This window comes from Nuphar pumila, chromosome 7 (assembly GCF_984573655.1).
Source record: "Nuphar pumila chromosome 7, dmNupPumi1.hap1.1, whole genome shotgun sequence".
NCBI lineage: Eukaryota > Viridiplantae > Streptophyta > Magnoliopsida > Nymphaeales > Nymphaeaceae > Nuphar > Nuphar pumila.
The window spans coordinates 43,299,886-43,323,018 of NC_143255.1; the positions used below are offsets into that span (position 1 = coordinate 43,299,886).

The window sequence follows — 23,133 nt, forward strand, 5'->3', positions numbered from 1 at the left end:
CATGTACTTTATTGGCCTACAATTATTGACATGTGGGATTGACAGTACTTTAATACCATAGTTCCTGTTTAGAAACAGCCAAACATTTTGCAAAAACTTATTCCCCCAAACCACCAAGTGCACATGCATGTTCATGTTACTGAATTTTCATGACCATGTGTGCATTGCATCCATGTACATTAATATAGTGTAAACTAACCATCTGTGGGTAATAAAGTGTTCTTGTTTCTTGTTGGTCAAAGTTGAAGCAGGGGTTCTGCCAGAGTTCATATTTATTAAAATATCAACAGGTACTGCAACCAAATGTTATGCACTTATGACCACTTTATGATAAATGTGCAAAACTCTTATAAATTCAATTAAAGATGAGAAAAGGACAGTGGCAATAGATTCTTTGATTTTAAAACTTGAAGGAATTTTCATCATTTTAGTCAAGAATTGAATATCTTGTCAGTTAACAAACAAAAGTGTTGCAGTCAAAACATTAACTTAAAGTATACCAACAATAAATTTCTGCTTCAAATGGAGACAGACTTAGAATCATTATTAATTACCCTTATCCCCAGTCTCCATGCAGGCAAGGAATGCTGGACTATCATAACTTTGAATCCCTCGAGTGTACGGTGGAGAACGGAGTAACCAACCATAAGTTTTATTGGATGAATATTAAATGCTAGAACTAGCCCTCTTGAGTTTCTGCTTTCAAGTTGTTCCATATAGGAAGTTCGATGCAAAATGCTTCTAACAACTAGATTTCAAGATTCTTACAAATCTCTAGTTTTCTGCAGATGGTCCATCTTGATTTCTACTTTGAAGACTACCCCATCTACATGAACTCCAACAGATACCAAGTTGCAAGAAACACAAACTACGCAAACAAGGATCAGATTCCAAGAACCATGAGTGTCATCCATACAAAATTGCAAGAAATACATGATTAAGGGTATCACGCCCTTTGCTTATGCTGAAGCAAGGGGTATGCCACAGGTTTACACAGTCAGGACAGTGACCGTAAGTACCTCAGAAATAGCCAGAGCGACTACGTCTCTGATCCTGTAGGTGGTTTCCCTGTTCCTTATAGAAAAATAAAAATACAAGAGAAGAGAGAGAGAGAGAGAGAGAGATGCTCAGTGGGCCTGGAGTGAAATGTTGAGGGTTCATAATGGTCAAAGTTGGAGGCCACAATAATCTAGAAAGCAGTCATATGTTGCTGACAGGAACACCATTGTCGCTATCTAAATGAGTGCATCACAGTAATTTGTCTCTAATGGATGCCAGTCAAAAACGTGCAAAAGCATCCCACCATAAGCTATATGCCCAACCAAATATTAGTCCAGTGATTCGTCAGAGGTGCTATCTATCACTTATTCTGCAAGTTGTTGGCCAAGCACACCCATGAAACACGCCTCTATTATTGTTCATACACTATCAAGCAACTCCTACACAAAACTTGTTCTTTCAAACTGTTGTTATATGCAACACCATTTTTCTTGGTCCAATTATTCACCGTTTATCATCTAGAATCAATATCACAAATCTCGTGATATTTCTGAAAGAATGAGTTTTTCTCGAGGAATTCCTCAGAGAATATCAGTATGTAAAATATAAAAGATAAAAGATATGTACAAAATTATAAATAAAATTATACATGATATAAAAATGGTACAAATTTGCTTTTATTGCATTAATATCGTAAATAAAAAATGATATCTTCAAACATAAGCGATACTACAAGAATATCTTTTTTTGTTATTATCTGGTTTTGAAAATATTGCAATAACATCATGCAGAATGATGCCCTTAAACTTCTAGGACCTTCCATAAAAAACACTAGGACAACTTGTTATCTTCCACCCAATGTCATGACCACTAACAGCTCTGTCATCATCAGAAAGGAAAAAAAATGAGTCAATTTGGTTGTTTGAGAATATATGCCCTGCAGATATAATCTTGATCTGACAAAAATGTTCCAGTGGATATGATGCTTGATAGAGTCCAACCTATCTACCTGTGCTTTCTTCAACGAATCATTTAAAAAAAAAACTGCCTAATAAATCATCTATTTACAAAAGCCACTCAAAATTTGGGGCCACTCAAAATTTGGGTTAATACCATGAATGCCTCCTTTATCTGAGTGTATCTCAAATACCCGCCCGAGGTATAAAATAACACCAATCCTTTTTCACTTAAAAAAATCAACCGACTGATTTTAAGACCAAGCGTGATATAGCTTACAATGGGAGATGGCTAAATGTAATAACGGGAAAACTGGGCCCCACCCCTCCTCACCCCGTTTGAACCAGGGATGGAGGACATGAAACGAGGATGGAGGCAGAGTTGGAGGTTAAAATCAAAACCCGTGCGGGGATGGAGGGCAGGATTTTGAGAGGGGGTGGGGGTGGAGACCTTGTCCCCTGCCCCCGCCCCGGTCCACTACCATCCTTAGCGATGGTTCTGATGTGGATATCAAGCACATACCAATCTGTTTGTTGTCACGTCTTTGTATGCTGGCAGGAGATTTGGATCATCAATTTGTGCCAAGTTTTTGTTTTATGGACAGAGAGTTTTCCCTTGTTGGGATAGTCCTTGATCTGCACCCATCTATATGTGTCACAAGATCAGGCTATTTTTAATCCTATATGTACTGACACGACACATGACACGCTCGTGACAGTTAGGACAATATCTTAAAATATATTCTTTTATATAAAATGTGAAGGATGTTTTTAATTAAATAATGAAAAAATATGAAGACTCGCTCTCAAACTCGTATCAAGTCACGGGTCATGTCCGGGTGTCATTGTGACATAGCCATCAATCCAAGTGCTTATGAAGAGCATATGGCCAACCCTTAACTTCTTCTACCAAGCAGTATTGGGGTGGGGCAACAGGTTTCACTGAGTGCCAAAAGTTCAGATAAGATTTTGAAAGTTCAGGAACTTCAGGTCCCAAAGATACTGAAACTTGGCATCTTCTGCATTTAACAGAGCCAGTAAACCAACACTGGATTCAACTAAAACAGGAAACATATTCGCCACTTCTATGACCTGTACTTTACCTACCAATACATGCTACAAGTTGTTTCTGACATATATTCATATGATTTATTTATTTGTAACAACCCAGTATTGGTGATGAAAATAAAAATATGATTACCACTTAGGAAACTGATTAATTAGCCAAGAGCTAACTTAAGGGATTTAAGCACTCTTTCGCGGTCTTGAATTGGAGGTGCATTGTGGTTTCCCCAACAACATTTGCTGTTTGGAAGCAGTTTGTTGTGGTTTCTCCAATACCATATGATTCAATGGTGTTGCCAAACCACTGCCTTAGGATGGAGTTGCCAACCCCAACACCACATTTCAACACCATTCATAAGAGGATGTTTTTGGCAACTCCATCCCCAACACCACATTTTGACAACAGAACCTTTTGGTAAAACCATAATTTGCCAACACATGGGGGAACGGTGTTCGAAACCAATGCAAGGCTCCCAAACAGAGATTAAAATCAAATTCTAAACACTAAATTTCAGAGAACAAGGTATTACTATTTTATGAAGAGAAATTTTCAAAACACAAAATTCCCAATGAACTCGCAATACTTCATTGCTGGCTACCATGATTTCCCAAGTTTTATAAAATGTGAATTTTTTCCTTAAATCTTCCCAGATTTTCATTGCCAAATAATACCAAGAACAGGCATTGGTGAGTATGCTCAAGCGTCGTACCTGTCAACCTGTCTTGGTCAGACAAGGCCTAACTTGATAGGCAAGGGGAATTACCAATACAACCACCACGTTTAACCTTATACATGCATAGCCCACCAACATTAGGCTTTAGTCTTCAACATTAGTCATTCTCAGCATGTCTAAACAGATGACAAAATTTTCATCAGATGACAAAATTCTTTTCATCAGATGACAAAATTCTCAGCATGTCTAAACAGAACATCAGACCATATTTTCATCTATTGAAAGCTATTTTAATCCTTTTGCTAATCTTCTGTTTATTGATTTTCAAATTTCGATGAAGAGAACTCGATATCCAACAGAATAACATGCCAAGAATTATTCAAAAAAGAAAAGAAAAAAAATCTAAGCTTTAATCACTCAAGACATCCATATTCAGCACTAAGGAGAACACTTCTTGACAAAACCATAGTTTCATTTATGTGGATATCGAGTTACAATATGGTGGTATCAGGCAATTAGTGCTAGTAATGATGATGGGAATATACACGTGATTTTTGCAAACCATACTGTTTAACCATGTTTGTTCTGCTGACCTGAAAATGCCTCCAAGCTCCGCCCCTCTTTAGCTGCAGAACTCGAATCTTATTTCTGCTTGTCCCCAAATCACGCTACCAAACAGATGCTTTCCCAAATATCTGAGAACCATACATAAATCTTAGCCAGATGAATGGAAAGCCAAAACATTTGTCTCAGTATATGGAAAGACACGAACCTTCATATGCTTCGGCTGCGACCTTTTCTGACCCCAGCTTGCAATCAAGAAGATCAGAGAAGGACCCTCTTGGACCTACCATATATATTCACAGAGGGGACTCCGAAGTCAGACAAGGCCAATTCTGGAGTTTAATTCCTGTGCATAGTCCTTAAAGAGTTTCAGATTCTTCTCTGTTGATGCTTCTTGCTCTTCGTCAGTAGCAAGGACATATTCTCAATCTCTTCATGAGTAGAGGCTGTACTGCCAGTCAGCCATCGCAACGCCTCACTAGCTGCATCTTTCTCTGCAAGTTTTTTGTTCTGGCATGGATTTCCAACGAACTGCATCCCGTTGAACTCAACTATAGCTCTGAATTGGTTGTTCTTTAATTGCTTTGTCTGATAAGTTGGTGCTTCGTGTCCTGCCCTTACCACCAATGTTTGCAACTGGCTCTTAGAATTGTCGCCCCCAGGACCAAAACCAGGTTTTTGAAACAATGCTGATCCTGACGTTTTATGCTTGAAAACCTCACGTCCAAAAACAAACCTGCCTTGACATGAATCTTCAGAGACCAGCAATCTGACTGAAGACATGAGATTCTCATAGACATGAAGGTCCATTCTCGGAGTCACAAGCTGTGTTACATAGCCATGAAAGGCAAGTAGTCAGTAGCTATGACAGATGACAATAATTGCAACAGAAAATGAATGGTTCTAGACGCACTTTCTTCTGAATTAGTTAATCAAGCTCTCTTTTGAGGCAAATATACAATTCCGCCAAGCCAGGCTTCATGCAGAATTCCAAGTAACCCCCTAGCATTTTCAAATGCCCATCCTGTGCAAGGAAGCAGCAAAAGGTTGAGTAAAGAAAGCTTCCATAAATGACAAGCAGGTTAACTACAATTCTATCAGCAGCAAAACCAAAGGGATTGATAGGAACTCACAAGTCCTCGAGAAATATCTCCCCCAAACAGTAGAAGGGTAGAATCAGAGATCGCTGTTGAATCACGAAGGAACACTGTGTTCACTTACACTTTCTCATTGAAAACTAGCCATGCATAGGGAATTCTTTGTTCCCGTCCATTGACTGAATTCTGAAAGCAAATGCAAGGAAAAATATTGGTGAAACTTAAAATTGCACAAAACTTGCACGCGCATTCTCACACACACCAAAAAAAGGGAAAAGAAAAAGGAACTTACAGAGTAAAGCAGGACTTGACCATCCTCCATTGTCTTCAAAGCAATTGACTTTTCTTTGTTCTGTAATATAATGATATCAACATTATCAGTGGAATTTAAAGATTACACCCAGATGCTCAAGCATGGAACTTGCCATGCACAGAAATATTTATGATGTTCACAAGATAGCCAGGTTCAGAACTGTCATCAAATCATTTGAGCGTAGAGGGTTTTGTATGCTCCCTACAACGACAGGCATATGCAACAAAAAAAAAAAACTGAACTTGCAGCAAAACTTAACTTTGCAAGCCATGTTCAAGAGCCAAGGAAGATTAGGATGATAGACAAGAAAAAAATTTCACAAGATTAGCCCAATTATGGCATGTTAACAGTCACACCAACCTACCTTCGTCTAGATCCTTATAAATGGTCAAGCAAGACGTCACACAAATAAAAGCTCCCACTTTTAATGGATTATGAGATTTTGTACACAGTAAGGTCCATTGAGAAACATACTTGCAAATAGTAGCAGCACAGCATTTTAAAAGCTGAAAAGTAACCAAGTATATGGAAAGTAGACAGTGTAAAAAAATAAATGCATAAATAAATCATAGGAATACTAGCGGCCAGCAATGCAAATCTTCTTTTTTGGGTATCATGTGTTTAAATATTATTCTTCACGTGTCTGTGTGCACACATGCATGTGCATGTGTTGATACATTTGATATTGACGAAGTTAAGTGGACATCTCAATCACCACTCACCTATGTGATGCAGGGCAGGACCCGATTGGGTCCATCGTGCCACCCGATCCGCCACAAAGGGCAGATGAAGGACCCCGCGCATATGACTCACTTGCAGGGACGGAACCACGACGCAGGGAGGTACCCCTGCGCACCTACGTCAGGCGTGGTGGAGTTCGCACGCCCCAGAACCAGCTGCAGATAGAGGCTGACCCCGATTGTGGGTCGGATCCAAATCTGGACCCACGACCCAGGTCCAGTACACAGCCTTTAAAAGGCCCTGCCTAGGGTTGCGTGGAGGTAGAGAAGATTGAAACTCCAGCCGTCTTTTACCTTCTTGCAGTTTTTTCTGTTTTCTTTCTGCCTACTGTTTTCCTTTACATTCTTTATTGCTTATTGCATTTTCTCATTGTTCATTGAAACATTTGTTGAGTTTAATAAAGAGTTCAGCCACCGATTCACGGTGGCCATTGTTTCACTCCTCCTCCAACGCGGCTGCATCAAAGTGGTATCAGAGCCGCACCCATCTTCATCAGCGAGATGGCTCTTGAAGCAGGGAGCGATCCGGTGCGAGGCGAGGAACGTGAGGAGGCCGGCAGCGAAGACCCATTATTGCGTGTCATGGATGTATTGACGAAAATCCAAGAAAACATGATGTGAATGAGTAGGGATATCGCCGGCCTGTCAAAGAGGATGGACGGGTTTGAAGATCGCATGACGACACTCGAGAAACCCCAAGAGCCGTGCGCAACATTGTGCGTAGGCCCCGTCGAGGGCGCAGCAGCAGGTCCACTTCCCAGCTTTACCGCATCCCTGCAGCCAACACAACACCAGCAGGGTCAAAGCACCACATTCCTGCCGGCGACAGCCCTCGCCCCTGATATGAATAACGCGCAGCAACACAGGGAGCCCCGATGAGCAGCAACCCTCTGGTAACAGCCCCACCAGCTAAACCGCGCCTCCCTGCGTTGGGATCGCAGGTAGGACCGAACCTGCAGGGACCCAGCAGTGTGCAGGGGACACCTGCCAGTCCCGGCGAGTGGTCGCGCGTACCTGGGGCTACGCTGCAGGTCGACCCAAACCTGCAGGGTCCCAGCCTTGCGCTGGGCCCACCTGCAGGTCCGGCCTCGTGGCAGGGCACCACGCGCGATGCGCAACAACTGGACTTGGGTCGACAGGGCCCCAGCATCACGCTGGGCCCAGTTGTAGACCCAGGTTCGTCTGTACGAATCAGGGGAGAGCCATCTCTCCCTCCCGATCCCGCACGGGGAGGCTCCGAAATGGTACCTCTACGAGCGGGAGCGGGCCAGACCCATTTGGGGGGACCTGACATCAGAGGGTCCAACTCGGGTTTTGTTCCAGCAGGGCATAGGCCCGTTTCGATGGGACCAACCCTTGGGTCCCAGAGAGCGGGTTTGCGTCTAGACCATGGTTGGCAGTTGAGGAAGCGGGAGCGGGAAGCGATACGGGAAGCGGGAGCGGGAAGCGAGGAAGCGTGGGACCACTTAGGAGCGATTCAGGAAGTGTCTCGGAAGCGACCTAGGAAGCGTCTCGGAAGCGAGGGGGAAGCGAAAAAAATAAAAATAAAAAATACAAAAAAAATGAAAAAAACAGGGGAAGCGTGGGGGAAGCGTGATGGGAAGCGCGCTTCCCATTAAAGGGAAGTGCGTCCCCCATTAAAGGGAAACGCGCTTCCCAAAAAAGGGGGACGCTTCCCCCCACGCTTCGGAAGCGCGAGGTTTCGTGCTTCCGAAGCGCGCTTCGGGGGAAGCGCGCTTCCCCTTTTAGCTAGGCGCTTCCGGTAACCCTGGTCTAGACCTCCTTACCCAACCTACCTAGTTGGTTCAGGTGCGCGGGCAACCCCGAACCAGAACCAACCCAGTAATTTTGACCTACAAAGTAGATCTCATGCCGACCCTAGCCCATATCGGACCCGGACGGAGCTCCAGTTTGGATTTGAGCTGGGTCAAAACCAGACCCATAATCTCTTGGATCGGGGATCGAGTTCAGACCAAGCCTATCATCCCCAAAACTCGATCCTTGATCTTTCCCATCCATATCTGGGTCCAACGAGTAGTGTAGGAATGGGCCCGATCCACATCCCATCGAGCGAGTCAACCCATCCATATACCCATCAAACCCCATACCCATACCCATACCCAAACCCACATGTTTACCCAACCCTGACCCAGAACCCAACACAACATCCGGCCCAACACCATACTCCTAATCCACAACCATATTATACTAATTCTACCCGCCAGGAACCAGAACCTCACCCGAACCCTCCCCCCTACCTTGGACTTCCCGTCATTCCAGTACCACAATACAGGCCGCAGATGGTGCCCGCCCACGGGCAAACCAGACCGAGGCAATGTCAGCAGGAACTGGCGCGCCCTGACCGCCGACCCCCTATCGGGAGAGTTCGACAGCACCAGCATCCCGGTGAGCCATAACACCCTACGGGCAATGAAGCAGCATGGGACGACGACATTTTCTGGAACGAGCATCCTGCAGGGATGGTGGAGCCGCGACAACAGAGAGCACCAGACCACTCCTCCACCTATGGCGTAAAACTGGATCTTCCGGAGTTTGCAGGGCGATTCGACGCGGAACAGTTTTTCGACTGGTCTTATGCAGTGCAGTTCTTCTTCGACTATCACAACGTCGCTGAACATCGTCGTGTCTCGCTAGCGTCTACGCGATTGAGAGGCCTAGCACAGACATGGTGGGTGGAGCTCCAACGATCAAGGGAGCGGCAGGGGTTAGAGCGCGTACAGTCGTGGGAGGAAATGCAAAGACTGATGTAGTCAAAGTTCGTGCCTTCGGATCACGCCGAGCGAGCCTACAAGGAATACCTGACCCTGCGCCAAGGTTCCCGAACTGTAGCAGAGTACACCGCGGAGTTCCATCGTCTTTCCCTGCATGTGCAGATCGAGGAAACAGCTCGTCAGCAGGTCACGAGGTACAATTCGGGTCTCCGTCCTGCTATCTCTGATGATTTTACTTGTGTCACAGTTGAGACATTAGATCAAGCCAACAGTTATGCCATGAATATCGAGGACAAGCTGAAGCAAAGGCAAGAATATAGGACGACCCGTAGTGAGCCCCCCAGTCGACCCAAGCCGAGTTTCCCACCCAGGGGAGCAAGCTCCCCTAGTGATTCAAAGCCTAAAGCAGACCTTAGCAAACCTGACCAGTCTGGCCCAGCTTTCCACACCCGGTCCAAAGCTAAACCTAGTGAGTCGACCCTTCGTTGTTTTAGGTGTCAAGAGTTAGGACATGTCGCGTCCAAGTGTCCAACCGTGAACAGGAACACCCATCTTGTTGAAGGAATTGTCGAGTCCGCAAGTGAGAGTGATAGTGATGACAATTCATTAGTTGAGATTGAGGATGAGAGGGGAGTTATAGAGTTCGACGGCAACGTCGAAAGTTTGTTGTCCATCCGTCATGTGTTGACCACACCCCGAGAATCGGCCCCATCGAAATGGCTAAGGAATAACATTTTTAGGACCCGGTGCAACTGTGAGGGGCACGCTTGTGATGTCATCATTGATACCGGAGCATGTGAGAACATGGTGTCTGAGAGTGTGGTGTCTACCTTGAAACTCAACACCGAAAAGTTGTCCCAACCCTATAAGATGGCCTGGTTCAAGAAAGGAAATGAGGTTCCCATCACTCAGCGATGCCTAGTCCGGTTTTCCATGGGGGAACACTACCACGATGAGGTGTGGTGTGATGTAGCCCCTATGCACGCGTGTCACATTCTCTTGGGACGTCCCTGGCAGTTCGATCGCCAGACAACTCATGATGGCCGCAAGAACACATACTCCTTTGTCTTTAATGACCATAGGATAGTCCTTTTACCTATCAAGGAGACTGGTTTCCCCACTGTAGACAAACCTAAGCGAGTTCCCCGAATCGCAGGCCTCTCGTACCGGCTCTTCCTGGACCATTGTCAGGAAGATGGCTATTGTTATGCCCTAGTGGCAAAACCAGTGATGAGTTCGTCCGTGTCCATTCCCGCGGACGTTGCCCCTCTTCTAGAGGAGTTCCGCGACATTATGCCCGATGAACTACCTGATGGATTACCTTCGGCAAGGGTAGTTCAGCATGCCATTGACTTTGTGCCAGGGTCGAGTCTACCCAACCTTCCCGCATATCGCATGAACCCCACTGAGCATACTGAGTTATTAAGACAGGTTCAACAATTGCTGCAAAAGGGTTTCATTCGCGAGAGTGTTAGTCCTTGTGCCGTTCCCGCCTTACTCCTAAGAAAGATGGGTCCATGCGCATGTGTGTTGATAGTCGTGCGATCAATCGCATCACAGTCAAATATCGTTTTCCCATTCCTCGTTTGGATGACATGTTTGATATGTTGCTTGGTGCCTCCATTTTCTCTAAAATAGATCTAAAAAGCGGGTATCACCAGATTCGTATATGCGAAGGGGACGAGTGAAAAACGGCATTCAAGACACATGATGGATTGTACGAGTGGTTAGTCATGCCGTTTGGGTTATCTAATGCCCCAAGTACCTTTATGAACATGATGACCCAAGTCTTGCGCCCGTGTATTGGGAAGTTTGTTGTTGTCTACTTTGACGACATTTTGATCTATAGTTCCTCATTGTCCGAGCATTTGAGTCACCTGCGTCAAGTCTTAGATATTTTGAGAAAGGAAAAATTGTATGCCAATGCCAAGAAGTGTGAGTTTATGACGTCCAGTGTTGTGTTCTTAGGGTTTATTGTGTCATCTGATGGCGTCAAGGCCGACCCGCAAAAGTTTGCGCGATCGTCGATTGGCCTACCCCAAAGACTATAGGAGAGATCCATAGTTTCCACGGGTTAGCCACTTTTTACCGACGTTTCGTGAGAAATTTTAGTACCCTTATGGCCCCCATCACGGAGTGCCTAAAAGGTACTAGTTTTCATTGGACGCTCGCGGCTAGCAAAGCCTTTACGATCATCAAAGACAAAATGACCAGTGCTCCTGTCTTAGCTCTCCCAGATTTTAGTGCAGTCTTTGAGGTTGAATGTGATGCCTCTAAAGTGGGGATTGGCGCTGTCTTGAGTCAGAATCGTAGGCCCGTTGCCTTCTTTAGTGAAAAGCTGACTCAGGCCAGGTGCCAATACTCCACTTACGATGTTGAGTTCTATGTCGTTGTACAAGCCCTTCGTTATTGGAGACATTATCTCATTTATAAGGAATTTGTTTTGTACACGAACCATGAGGCTTTAAAGTATCTGAACAGTCAAAAGAAGTTGAGTGCTCGTCATGCCAAGTGGGTCAACTTCTTGCAAGAGTACACCTTTTCGCTTCGGCATCAATCTGGTACCCTGAACAAGGTGGCTGACGCTCTTAGTAGGAAGAACAGCCTTCTGATGACTATGTCAGTGCAGGTCATTGGTTTTGAACAATGCAAAGAGTTATACCCTACGGACCCTGATTTTCACAAAGTCTGGGAAGAGTGCCTCTCCTCAGATCGCACCCTCGACCCCCGCTTTTGTATTCATAATGGCTACCTCTTCCGTGGTAACCAATTATGTGTGCCCAATTTCTCCCTTAGACTTCAGTTGATTTCTGAATTACATGAAGGAGGGTTAGCAGGGCATTTCGGGCATGATAAGACGTTCGCTCTCTTAGATGAACGATACTTTTGGCCCAAAATGCGCAAAGATGTTGTCAAGTTCATCCAAGGCTGTCATGTGTGTCAAGTGTCCAAGGGTCATTGTCAGAATAGTGGTTTGTATACCCCGTTACCCATTCCTGAACGGCCGTGGGAGCATGTATCCATGGATTTTATCGTGGGCCTTCCCCGCACACCACGTCGTTTTGATTCAATTTTAGTAGTTGTTGACCGGTTCTCCAAAATGACTATCTTTGTTCCGTGCAAGCGCACCACCGATGCCTCTTTAGTCGCCTCATATTATTTCAAGGACGTTGCCCGTTTCCACGGTCTACCTCACACAATCACGTCCGATCGCGACACGCGTTTTATGAGCCACTTTTGGAAATCGTTATGGGCCCTGTTGAAAACTAAGCTTCAATTCAGTAGTGCGTATCACCCCCAGACTGATGGCCAAACCGAAGTTGTGAACCGCACCTTAGGAAATTTGTTACGGAGCCTAGTGGGCGAAAATGTCAAAACTTGGGATCTCGTATTGCCCCAAGCCGAGTTCGCCTATAACAACTCTATTAACCGTTCTACTGGTAAATCTTCGTTCCAGGTAGTGTATGGTCGGTCTCCCACCCATGTCGTTGACCTAGCCCCTGTGTCAGATCTCTCAGCACCAGCTCCGGATGCCTTTGATGCCGTTGAATATATGCGTGACGTTCACAGACAAGTCCGGGCCAAACTTGTTGAAAGCTACGAGACCTACAAAGCTTTCGTAGATCAGGGTCGTCGTGATGTCCATTTCGAGGTCGGTCAACTTGTCTGGGTGTATCTGCGTCCAGAGCGTTTTCCTGTAGGCACCTATAGCAAATTAAGCCCTAAGAAGTATGGCCCTTTTAGGATCCTTCAGCGATTGGGTTCGAATGCTTACCTCCTTGAGTTGCCCGATGATTGGCATATTTCCCCTATTTTTAACGTGGCTGATCTATATGCTTACTGTGGCAACAACAAGTCGACAGAGCCGACTTCTTCCCAACCAGGGGAGAATGATGCAGGGCAGGACCCGATTGGGTCCATCGTGCCACCCGATCCGCCACAAAGGGCAGATGAAGGACCCCGCGCATATGACTCACTTGCAGGGACGGAACCACGATGCAGGGAGGTACCCCTGCGCACCTACGTCAGGCGTGGTGGAGTTCGCACGCCCCAGAACCAGCTGCAGATAGAGGCTGACCCGGATCGTGGGTCGGATCCAAATCTGGACCCACGACCCAGGTCCAGTACACAGCCTTTAAAAGGCCCTGCCTAGGGTTGCGTGGAGGCAGAGAAGATTGAAACTCCAGCCGTCTTTTACCTTCTTGCAGTTTTTCCTGTTTTCTTTCTGCCTACTGTTTTCCTTTACATTCTTTATTGCTTATTGCATTTTCTCATTGTTCATTGAAACATTTGTTGAGTTTAATAAAGAGTTCAGCCACCGATTCACGGTGGCCATTGTTTCACTCCTCCTCCAACGCGGCTGCATCACTATGTCACACAAATATTCCATTTTGACTCCCGTTCTGTATTCCCTTATATACAAGGGATATTAGAAACTTAGTAAATATGATTGTATCCCTGGATCCTAGCCACTTACCCTATGTAATATGGATACTTTCAGAGGGGTGCCATACCTGTGTCAGCCATGTCAACACGGCTACTGGCACTGGTACTTTATGGCTGCGGGTTAGACCAGTTTAGGATCTGAACTGATCCAAACTCAACCAATGTGGATGATTCTTCCACAATGCAATCTGATAATTGTTATGTGGAATCATTTGCATCCGTTTTTAAGGTGCTTAGAGGGTCACATTCATCCATTCCTGTGTGGTGTTTGATATACACACATACATGCATACATACTTTTATTAGGAAAATACTTATATACACACACAAGTGCATGTGCACGCACATACACACACATCACATGTACCCACACCCATACCTATGTGACAACACCCACTAGACATCGCATAGTGCTGCCATATCTAAACTTTCTTTCTTTCTTGGGAGATGCATGAAGATTCTTTCTCGAAGTTGTCATCCTTTCTACTTTCCAACTATTTGAATTTATTAATCCCTTAATTTGGCAGTTTCATAGGCTGATTATACAAATTTTCCAGAATGAAGACAAAATGGAAAAGAAGATCCAAGAAATGAAGTTCTGCAACCGGTTATTTGCATCAAATGTCCTTTGCCTACTATATTTTGCTACATGAATTTGTGGACTGTATTGTGTATCATGATAATACCAGAATGAAGACAAAATGGAAAAAAAGATCCAAGAAATGAAGTTCTGCAACCGGTTATTTGCATCAAATGTCCTTTACCTACTATATTTTGCTACATGAATTTGTGGACTGTATTGTGTATCATGATAATACCCTTGAAAACAAGAGAACAGCCATAATAAATGAATGCAACATTAACAAGTTTCTAATCTTTTCATGAATGAAATGCTTATCAATTTCAGTTTTTCCTTTTCGATTTCAGTTTGTTCAGCTATAGAGCATCAAGTAGATAGTAATTGCATTCTGAATGATTTGTGGATCTAGACTTCAGCCATTAGTGTTCACCATGAAAAGACGAATTCAGCTACATTATCAGCCACGGAGCAAAAGTCAACCCTGGTAGAACAATGAATTGCCTGTGGCTATTCCAAGATACAAGAACAAATAAGCTTGGGAAAACTGTAGTTTGGCAAAATGTTGCCTAACAAGGCGGCCAAAACCAAATGGTATAATGTTTGAGCTGGAGTTAACGTGAAGTGAGGATAATCCATACATTAGAAACAGAAAGATGATAAACAATAGATATAGTTTCAGGCTAAGTACACAGGTGCACAGCTCCAACAATGCTACTTTACTGTGATTATATACCCAGGGGCTCATGGCAACCAATGTAACAAAAGGTTTGCAACAATATGCTAGGTTAATTTCACATCTGGGCCAGAACCATCATATTTATTAAGAAATCAACCATCAAAATTGGCCCTAATCACACGGAGGCAGCCATGATAAATACAGAGAATATACTACATAAATTTAAAAAAATATGCAATACATATACATAATGATATATATGCAGCACCTAGAAGTACCCAAACACCAGATCTCTGGAGTACCACCATCAATAAGGTTATGCCAGGCAACTTCTTGCATCAGACTCACACAGAATAAACCCAATTACTCTGAAACTCCTTTTTAGTAGTTTGAAGATAAAATTATGTCAAGCTTTGACATCCAGAATTCTCCTCTAATTTTTATTGGACATTAATTCCATTTTCTGTAATCATGATCTCAAGATCCTGAAATTGAAGATTCTGCACATATGCATTAATACTGTTACCCAGTTCTAGAGTGGCCACCAAATCCGCATGCCTTAGTCACAACTTGAAGAAATCGCATGACTTTATACATATATGAATATCGTTGTGTTCCTGATTTAACTAATTCGACCTAATAAAATTTTCAACTTTATTTGCACTAGTGATAGAAATGTTGTCCGAAGGAATGTTCCTTTGGTGTCTCCGGAGAAAAGCCATTAACCCAAACACAACATTTAAACAAGAGGCCTACTTGCAAGGACACATTCAGCTGCAAAATTTCAATGTTTAATATCAACTGCTATATATCATATTTTGAAAAGGAGAGAAATCCTTACCACAACAGAACAAACTCCAGGATACAAACCAGCACATATAACTGACCGAATGAGATATTCATAGTAACTCCACATATTGCAAACATCAGCATTATCACCAACAAGACCTGTATCCTTGAGAAGCGAAAGAAACTGTTTCCGAAGGAAATCAATGGCCCGCATTGTTTGAGCTGAAAGAAAGTTCTTCCAGCAGTGTTCATAACCAGCACCTTCTCCATCAGAATTTTTCCAACCACCATATGCTTGAACCAATGCAAGATGATCACTGTAATCCTTAGCCGAGAACTGTGATTTTGCAGACTCAGCAAGCTGAAAGTGAAGAAAATAACAATACCTTCATAAGAAACAAATCCAAAGAGCCAAAAAACTAAGCATGAATTTTAACAATATACTTACAACTTACAGGTAACAACAGTAATAGTATTAATAACAGCTAAAGCTCAGAAATACTGAAAAATGTACATAAAACGTCTTTATATTCAAAAGATGTAGGTAGCAACAAGTATGCACCAATTTCATAATAAGGCCAATGTGCAAAACAACTATTTGCAAAGGAAAAATAAGAGGAAAAGCGTATTTAATTTATGTCATCTAATTTGGGGACAATATTTTATTTCCAGAATAAAGGCATTTTCAACCATCTAATTTGGTCAGACTTGGTATGCAAAATTGCAAATCTGTAGCCTTATCTGTGACTTATGTCACACAGGTACAGGCATGGACAGTATAGACACATAAAAAAGAGGACTGATTTGAATCTGGATAGAATCAAGATCCGTATCTATAAATATGATAAGAAAGTGATAGCTTTAGCAAAGGAGGGGGAGGAAATGATATTTTGAATAAAAGACCCCCCCAAAAAAAACCAGTCAGGTGTGAAAACACATGATGGACTTATTTCAGTACATAGGGTGCATTTACAAAAATTCCCAAAGATGGTTTATTTGACACTTAAAATGTAAAAAAAAGGAAAAAAAATTTCAGGTATGGGTGCTAGTACGCAGTATGACATGTTCCCCAAAAGAAGGGTATGCAAGAACCGCTAGCTTGTATGTGTTGCACATACATACAAATATATATTTTGCTGCAAATAGAGAACTAAACCAACACATATGAAAAAACTTACAATAAAGTATAGTCATATATGATGTATCCTTATACTATATAACATGTCTATATGTAGCAGTACCCAGAAGCACCCAATACCAGCATCTCAAAGTATCAGTGACACAATGGTACATTTGGATTTTCAAGTACCCATTGTTAAATTATATATATATATATGATGTTTTATCATTGTAAAAGGTTTTCCATTGTAGGGGCATTTTTTTCTTTTTACAACAACAACAACTATGCCTTCATTCCAAAACAATTGGGGTCGGCGATATGAACCAAAAAATAAAATCATTCTGGGTCTTCCACATGAATCCTTCTCCTCCAATCATTTCTATCCAATGTCATGTCCTCGGTGAGGTTCAAAGCATTCATATCCTTTCCTATCATCTACATCCAAGTCTTCCTAGGCCTACTCCGACCTCTTTTAACTAATATATTTTCCCATTTCTCCATCCTTCTAACTGGAGCATCATTAGGCCTTCGCCGAATATGTCCAAACCACCGTAAACGATTCTCTCTCATCTTATTTTCAATGGATGCAACGCTTACCTTCTTACGTATCTCCTCGTTTTGAATCTTATCTTTTATTGTATTTCCACACATCCATCTAAGCATACGCATCTCAGCTACACTCATTTTTTGAATATGATGTCTCTTGGCAGCCCAACATTCTGTACCATATAGTAAAGCGGGCCTAATTCTCGTCTTATAAAACTTTCCCTTCAACCGCAATGGCATTCTAAGATCGCACAACACTCCAGTTGTACTTTTCCATTTTATCCACCCAACCTTTATCCTATGATTTACATCTCCATCAATTTCTCCATACTTTTGAATGATAGATCCCAAATATTTGAAACAGTCATCCACCGGTATTTCTTGCTCACCAAGCTTCACTACACTCCCATCACTGCTCCGTTGCTTACTAAATCGACATTCTATATATTATGTCTTACTCTTACTCAACTTAAAACTTCTTGCTTCCAATGTCTATCTCCATAATTCTAACTTAGCATTAACCCCAGCTCTAGACTCATGAATCAAAACAATATCATCAGCAAACAACATACACCACAACACATTTTCTTGAATTGATCTCGTAAGCTCATCCATCACTATAGCAAATAGGAAAGGGCTTAATGCAGATCCTTGATGTAACCCAACCGTTATAAGAAAATTGGTTGTCACCCCTCCACAAGTGCGGACAATGATTACTACTCATTCGTACATATCTTTAATTATACTAATGTACTTGAGAGAAACACCTTTCTTCATCATTGTCCACTAAAGAACATCCTTAGGTACTCTATCGTATGCCTTCTCCAAATCAATAAAAACCATATGCAAATCTTTGTTCCTCTCTCTATATCTCTCAATAAGTTGTCTAAGAAGATGTATAGCTTCCATAGTTGATCTTCCAGGCATAAAACCAAATTGATTATCCGCTATCATGACAACCTTCCTCAACCTATACTCAATCACCCTCTCCCAAAGTTTCATAGTATGACTCATGAGTTTTATACCACGATAGTTTGTGCAATCTTGTATATCATCCTTATTCTTATATAGAGGGACCAAAGTACTCTTCCTACACTCATTAGGCATCTTATTTGTCTGTCAAATCTTGTTAAAAAGATTTGTCAACCATTCTAAACCTTTCTCACCCAAGCATTTCCAAACCTCGATAGGTATATCATCGGGGCCAACTGTCATTCTTGATTTCATTTTCTTCAAAGCCTCTGTAATTTCTTTATTTTCAATCTTGCGCATGAAGTCACGATTCATCTCATGAAAAGGAATGGACAAGTCTCCAAGATCCTGAGCATGACTTCCATTAAATAGCTTATCAAAATAATATTTTCATCTCCCCTTAATATTCTCATCTTTGACTAAAACCCTTTATGTTTCATCTTTGATACATCTAACCATACGGGGCAGTTCAGTCATTGTATAATTGTTTTTTATCTTTTTATTTTCATGTAAGGGTTGTTAGAAATGGTATCCCACCTTCAACAAAAGAGAAAGAGAAGCACAAAGGGAGAGAGATATCGATGGCTGCAGAAAACCCACTCAATTTGGGTTTGCTGCATTCTCTATTAGATATACACACGTACACTTTTATTAGGGTACAAAAACACCCTTTACACAAAGTATGAAATTTACAACATGCCATTAATGAGCATGTGTTTAAATACAACTAAAACAGATCCATTCCGGTCGTGATAATCTTTTCACCGTCCCTCAAGTTGTACATGGTTTTGAACCATGAACAACTTGCCTTTTAACATCCAAAATTTGTTCTTGATAAGTCCTTTTGTAAACAAGTCAGCAACTTGATCAGCAATCCGAACGTATTCTGGTTCAATTTCCTTCTCTTCGACCTTTTGTCTTACAAAATGCTGATCAATTTCAATATGCTTGGCACGACTGTGGTAGATGGGATTGAATGACATGTTGATAGCACTTTGATTGTCATACAAGAGAATGCTTTTAGAAATCGATTCTCCTACTTCTGCCAATAGGTGTCTGATCCATGTCACTTCGGTTGTAGCAGCTGCCATTGATCTGTATTCAGCTTTTATGCTCGACCTGGCAATGGCCTTTTGTTTTCTACTGCTTCAGGAGACAAGATTTAGGCCAATGAAACACAATATCCTGTGACTGATCTATGCTCATCTGGATCTCCTGCCCAATCTGCATCTGTGTAAGTAAGAAGTTCATGCATGTGATGGTCATGCATACTCTTTCTGTACAGAAGACCATCGCCAATAGTTCCCTTCAAATATCGAAGAATGTGTTTAACAACTTTCATATGTCCAATATGTGGTTCATGCATGAATTGAGATACCTGATTGACCGAATAGACAATGTCAGGTCGAGTGAAGGTAAGATACTGAAGCATTCTGACTACCCTACGATATCCTGTAGGGTCCTTATACAAATCTCCATCTTGGGAACTTAGTTTCTGATGAAGTACACTGGGTGTGCTTAGAGGCTTGCAATCTATCATACATGCCTTGCTAAGAACATCAATAGTACACTTATGTTGAGTAAGTGTCATACCTTCAGGAGTCCTATCAACTTCCACTCCAAGAAAGTATCACAGTTTACCAAGATCTTTCATATTAAATCTATGGTTCAAAAGTTCTTTGACCTGTTCAATATGTTCATTAGAGTTACCTGTAATGATAATGTCATCAACATATATCAATAACAGGGTAACTATATCTTTGCATTTGAATATGAAAAGGGAATGGTCAAGAAGAGACCGACTAAAAGCATATTTTTCTGCTTCAAAAGAGAAACTATCAAACCAAGATCGAGAAGCCTATTTCAGACCATATATAGCTCTCTTTAATTTGCACACATATTCCTTGGAGTTCCCTTTAGTATACCCAGTGGGTTGCTCCATATATACTTCCTCCTTCAGAGTTTCATAGAGAAAATCATTTTTTACATCCAGTTCACTAAGAGTCCATTGGTGCTCAATAGCCAATGACAATATAATGCTGATAGTACCCATTTTCAAGACTGGACTGAAGGTCTCATCATAGTCTTGTTCTGATTCCTGTGTCAAGTCTTTGGCAACCAGTCGAGCCTTGTATCGCTCGATAGTACCATCCGGCTTATACTTTATCTTATACACCTACTTTGAACCAACTACATTTCGATTGTGTAGTCTGAGAACTATATCCCAAGTGCCACACTCATGAAGAGCATCCATTTCTTCGTTCATAGCTTCAATCCATCTTTTAAAATTTACTGCTTGATAAAACGTGGTGAATTGATCTTCTTTGCCCAAGGCGATTAAGAAAAGTTGAAAATCCATTGTGAAGTTCTCATAACTAACCCACCTATCAATAGGATGCCGAGTCCGAGTAGACATTCTGTGTACAGGTGATTGAATGGAAGCAGAAAAAGAATTCAGCTCCTGATTAGGGTTGGGGAAGATCTCTTTCTCACGTCGAGAGTAAACAATGCCTTTATACCTTTCGGGAGCCAATGATGATTCAGATATCACACTTTCCTAAGTTCTTTGCACAACAGTAGACATGTTTGCCTCATCTCTTTGATTACAGTCTGTAGAGCAAAACATCGTCAATACTAGAAAAGAGATCTAAGTTCAGCCAAGGGTGGTAAGTTTCAATTTCAAGAGTGTCTACATTATGACCAAAATTGGATTCATCAAACACAACATTTCTGGATATCTTGATGCGTTTGCTCACAGGATCATAGCATCTATATCCTTTGTAATCATCAGCATATCCCACAAATCTGCACTGTAAGGCTTTATCCTGAAACTTGTGTCGCATTGAACTGTCAACATGAACATAACATACACACCCAAATATACACAAATCGTGATAATTTGGATGCACACCATGCAAAGAAAAATGAGGTGATTTGTTTTCCAAGATATTCATGGGCAATCGATTTATGACATAGGCTGATGTATGAAAGGTAACAGGAAGATTACTATCATGCATCATGCTCATTGCACTTTCAACAATATGGTGATGCTTCCGTTCAGCAATCTCATTCTGTTGAGGTATATGAGGGCAAGACACCTGCCTACTTATTCCATTTGTCTGGAGAAAATTAATAAAGTCATTTGAAGAGAACTCACCCCCTCCATCACATTGGAAACACGTAATATTCTCAGAGAATTTATTTTGAACAAAGGTATGAAAATTCTGAAACAATTTGAAGGTTTTAGATTTACTTTTCACGAAGAAGATCCATGTATATCGAGAATAGCTATAAAAAAAATGAGATAATATCTAGTGCCAAACATGGAAGCTCTTTTATTAATAGAATGAAATGGGAGAACATGACTCTTACACTGAAGACAACTGGAACATTTTTTATTTTCAACACTTAAATTCAAACTTGACTTGGGAATAAGACTGATTGAAACAAGCTTATCAATAAAATGATTACTACAATGACCCAGGCAACCATGCCAAAGATTCAGCTCAATACATTCAGAAAGATTAAAAACACTCTCAGGAGAAGCTGAAGATGATGACGTGAGCTTCAAGATGGAATCAACAGGTTGAACACGAGAGGAAGGATTCTCTTGAAACATGTACATATTCCCTTGCCGTTTTCCTTTAGCGAATGTTTTCCTCGTGTGAAGGTCCTTAACATGAACAGAAAAAAGGGTAAACTCGACTGAAGCATTAATGTCATCGACAAGTTTAGAGACTGAAACAATATTTTTCTTGATATTAGGAGCATGAATGACATTTGAAAGAGCAAGAAAAGAGTTGGACATAGGAATTACAAAATTTCCAATGTGCGAAATATGGTAATGAGACCCATCTCCAGTGACAATACTATTTCTACCACCATAAGGAGAAAGATTTAAGAGCTTACCAGTAACATGGGTGGTTGCACCAGAATCAACATACCAAGTACCGTGATCATTCTATTTGATGTTCAATTCAGCCAAGGCAGATAACAACGACTCCTTGACTTCCCCAGTATTCTTCAATGTATCTGGTCCCTTTTTTGTCTCCAATTGTTTCCCTCGATTTTGCGGGCTATACCAGCAATTTGCTTTGATGTGCCCCATTTTGTTGCAGAGAAAGCAGGTAGGTATCGTCCTTTGCCTTTGCAGGTTAGGAGACATACAGGGAGTAGGTAAAATTCCACGGGCTCCTTGTCCATTCTTCTCTTGACCTCCCCTTTCCCGATAATCACACCTGCCACGTCCTTGACCATAAGTAACACCTGTGGCAAGGACCTCATGTGCTCCAATGGGATTGTGAATACCTTCGGAGAATCCCTTCAAGGTCATCTCATATTGTAAGAGCTTAGCACGAAGGTCTTTAAAAGTAGGTAAGTCTGGCAAACACAACAAAGAAGTAACCATCATGTGATAATCGAGTCCCAGCCCGCTCAAAGTCTGTTGCACCATATCTTTGTCATTGACCGCACAACCCACGATGGCCAACTGATCTGTGATAGTCTTCATTTTGTTTAAATACTCCATGACCGTCATGGAGTCCTTCCTCAGCATTTGAAACTCTTTCTTTAAAAATAAAATTCTAGCCTGAGAAACTTGAGAATATGTCTGAACAAGACGATACCATAACTGGCAAAGCAGTCATCTGGGATTGCCACAAGCACCTCCTGTGACAGAGTGAAAGTGATGTAGGCAACCAGAGCCTGATCTCGCTTCATCCAGGATACATACTCTAGATTTCTAACAAATGTAATTGAAGTTTCACCCTCTCCATTCTTGTCTTGTGATAAGAACTCTGGAGGGACAGGAACAGAGCTATCCAGATGTCCAGAAAGATCCTAACTCCTTATGAATGGGATGATT

General features: G+C 42.0%; 1 protein-coding gene across 1 annotated transcript; it reads right to left on the bottom strand.

The window, feature by feature from the left end:
- Positions 1–4,086: 4,086 nt before the first annotated feature.
- Positions 4,087–22,806, bottom strand: LOC149832090 (DExH-box ATP-dependent RNA helicase DExH3-like). Its single transcript, XM_090013154.1, has 8 exons — positions 22,675–22,806; positions 22,437–22,577; positions 15,684–15,992; positions 5,648–5,707; positions 5,392–5,541; positions 5,172–5,282; positions 4,467–5,083; positions 4,087–4,389 (listed from the first exon to the last, which is right to left on the bottom strand). The coding sequence occupies exons 1-5, from the start codon at positions 22,804–22,806 to the stop codon at positions 5,476–5,478; spliced, it is 708 nt and encodes a 235-aa protein (XP_089869280.1). The 3' UTR covers positions 4,087–4,389; positions 4,467–5,083; positions 5,172–5,282; positions 5,392–5,475.
- Positions 22,807–23,133: the final 327 nt, after the last annotated feature.

What these genes read in the sequence shown, in the direction of transcription:
- LOC149832090 (XM_090013154.1), bottom strand. Translation starts at nt 22,806, where the DNA reads ATGACGGTCATGGAGTATTTAAACAAAATGAAGACTATCACAGATCAG. An exon ending in TGGAATTTTACCTACTCCCT is followed by an intron (nt 15,993 to 22,436) that starts GTATGTCTCCTA and finishes CTTCACTTTCAG; the next exon opens with CTTGCTGAGTCTGCAAAATC. An exon ending in GTCAAGTCCTGCTTTACTCT is followed by an intron (nt 5,542 to 5,647) that starts GTAAGTTCCTTT and finishes ATTTGCTTTCAG; the next exon opens with AATTCAGTCAATGGACGGGA.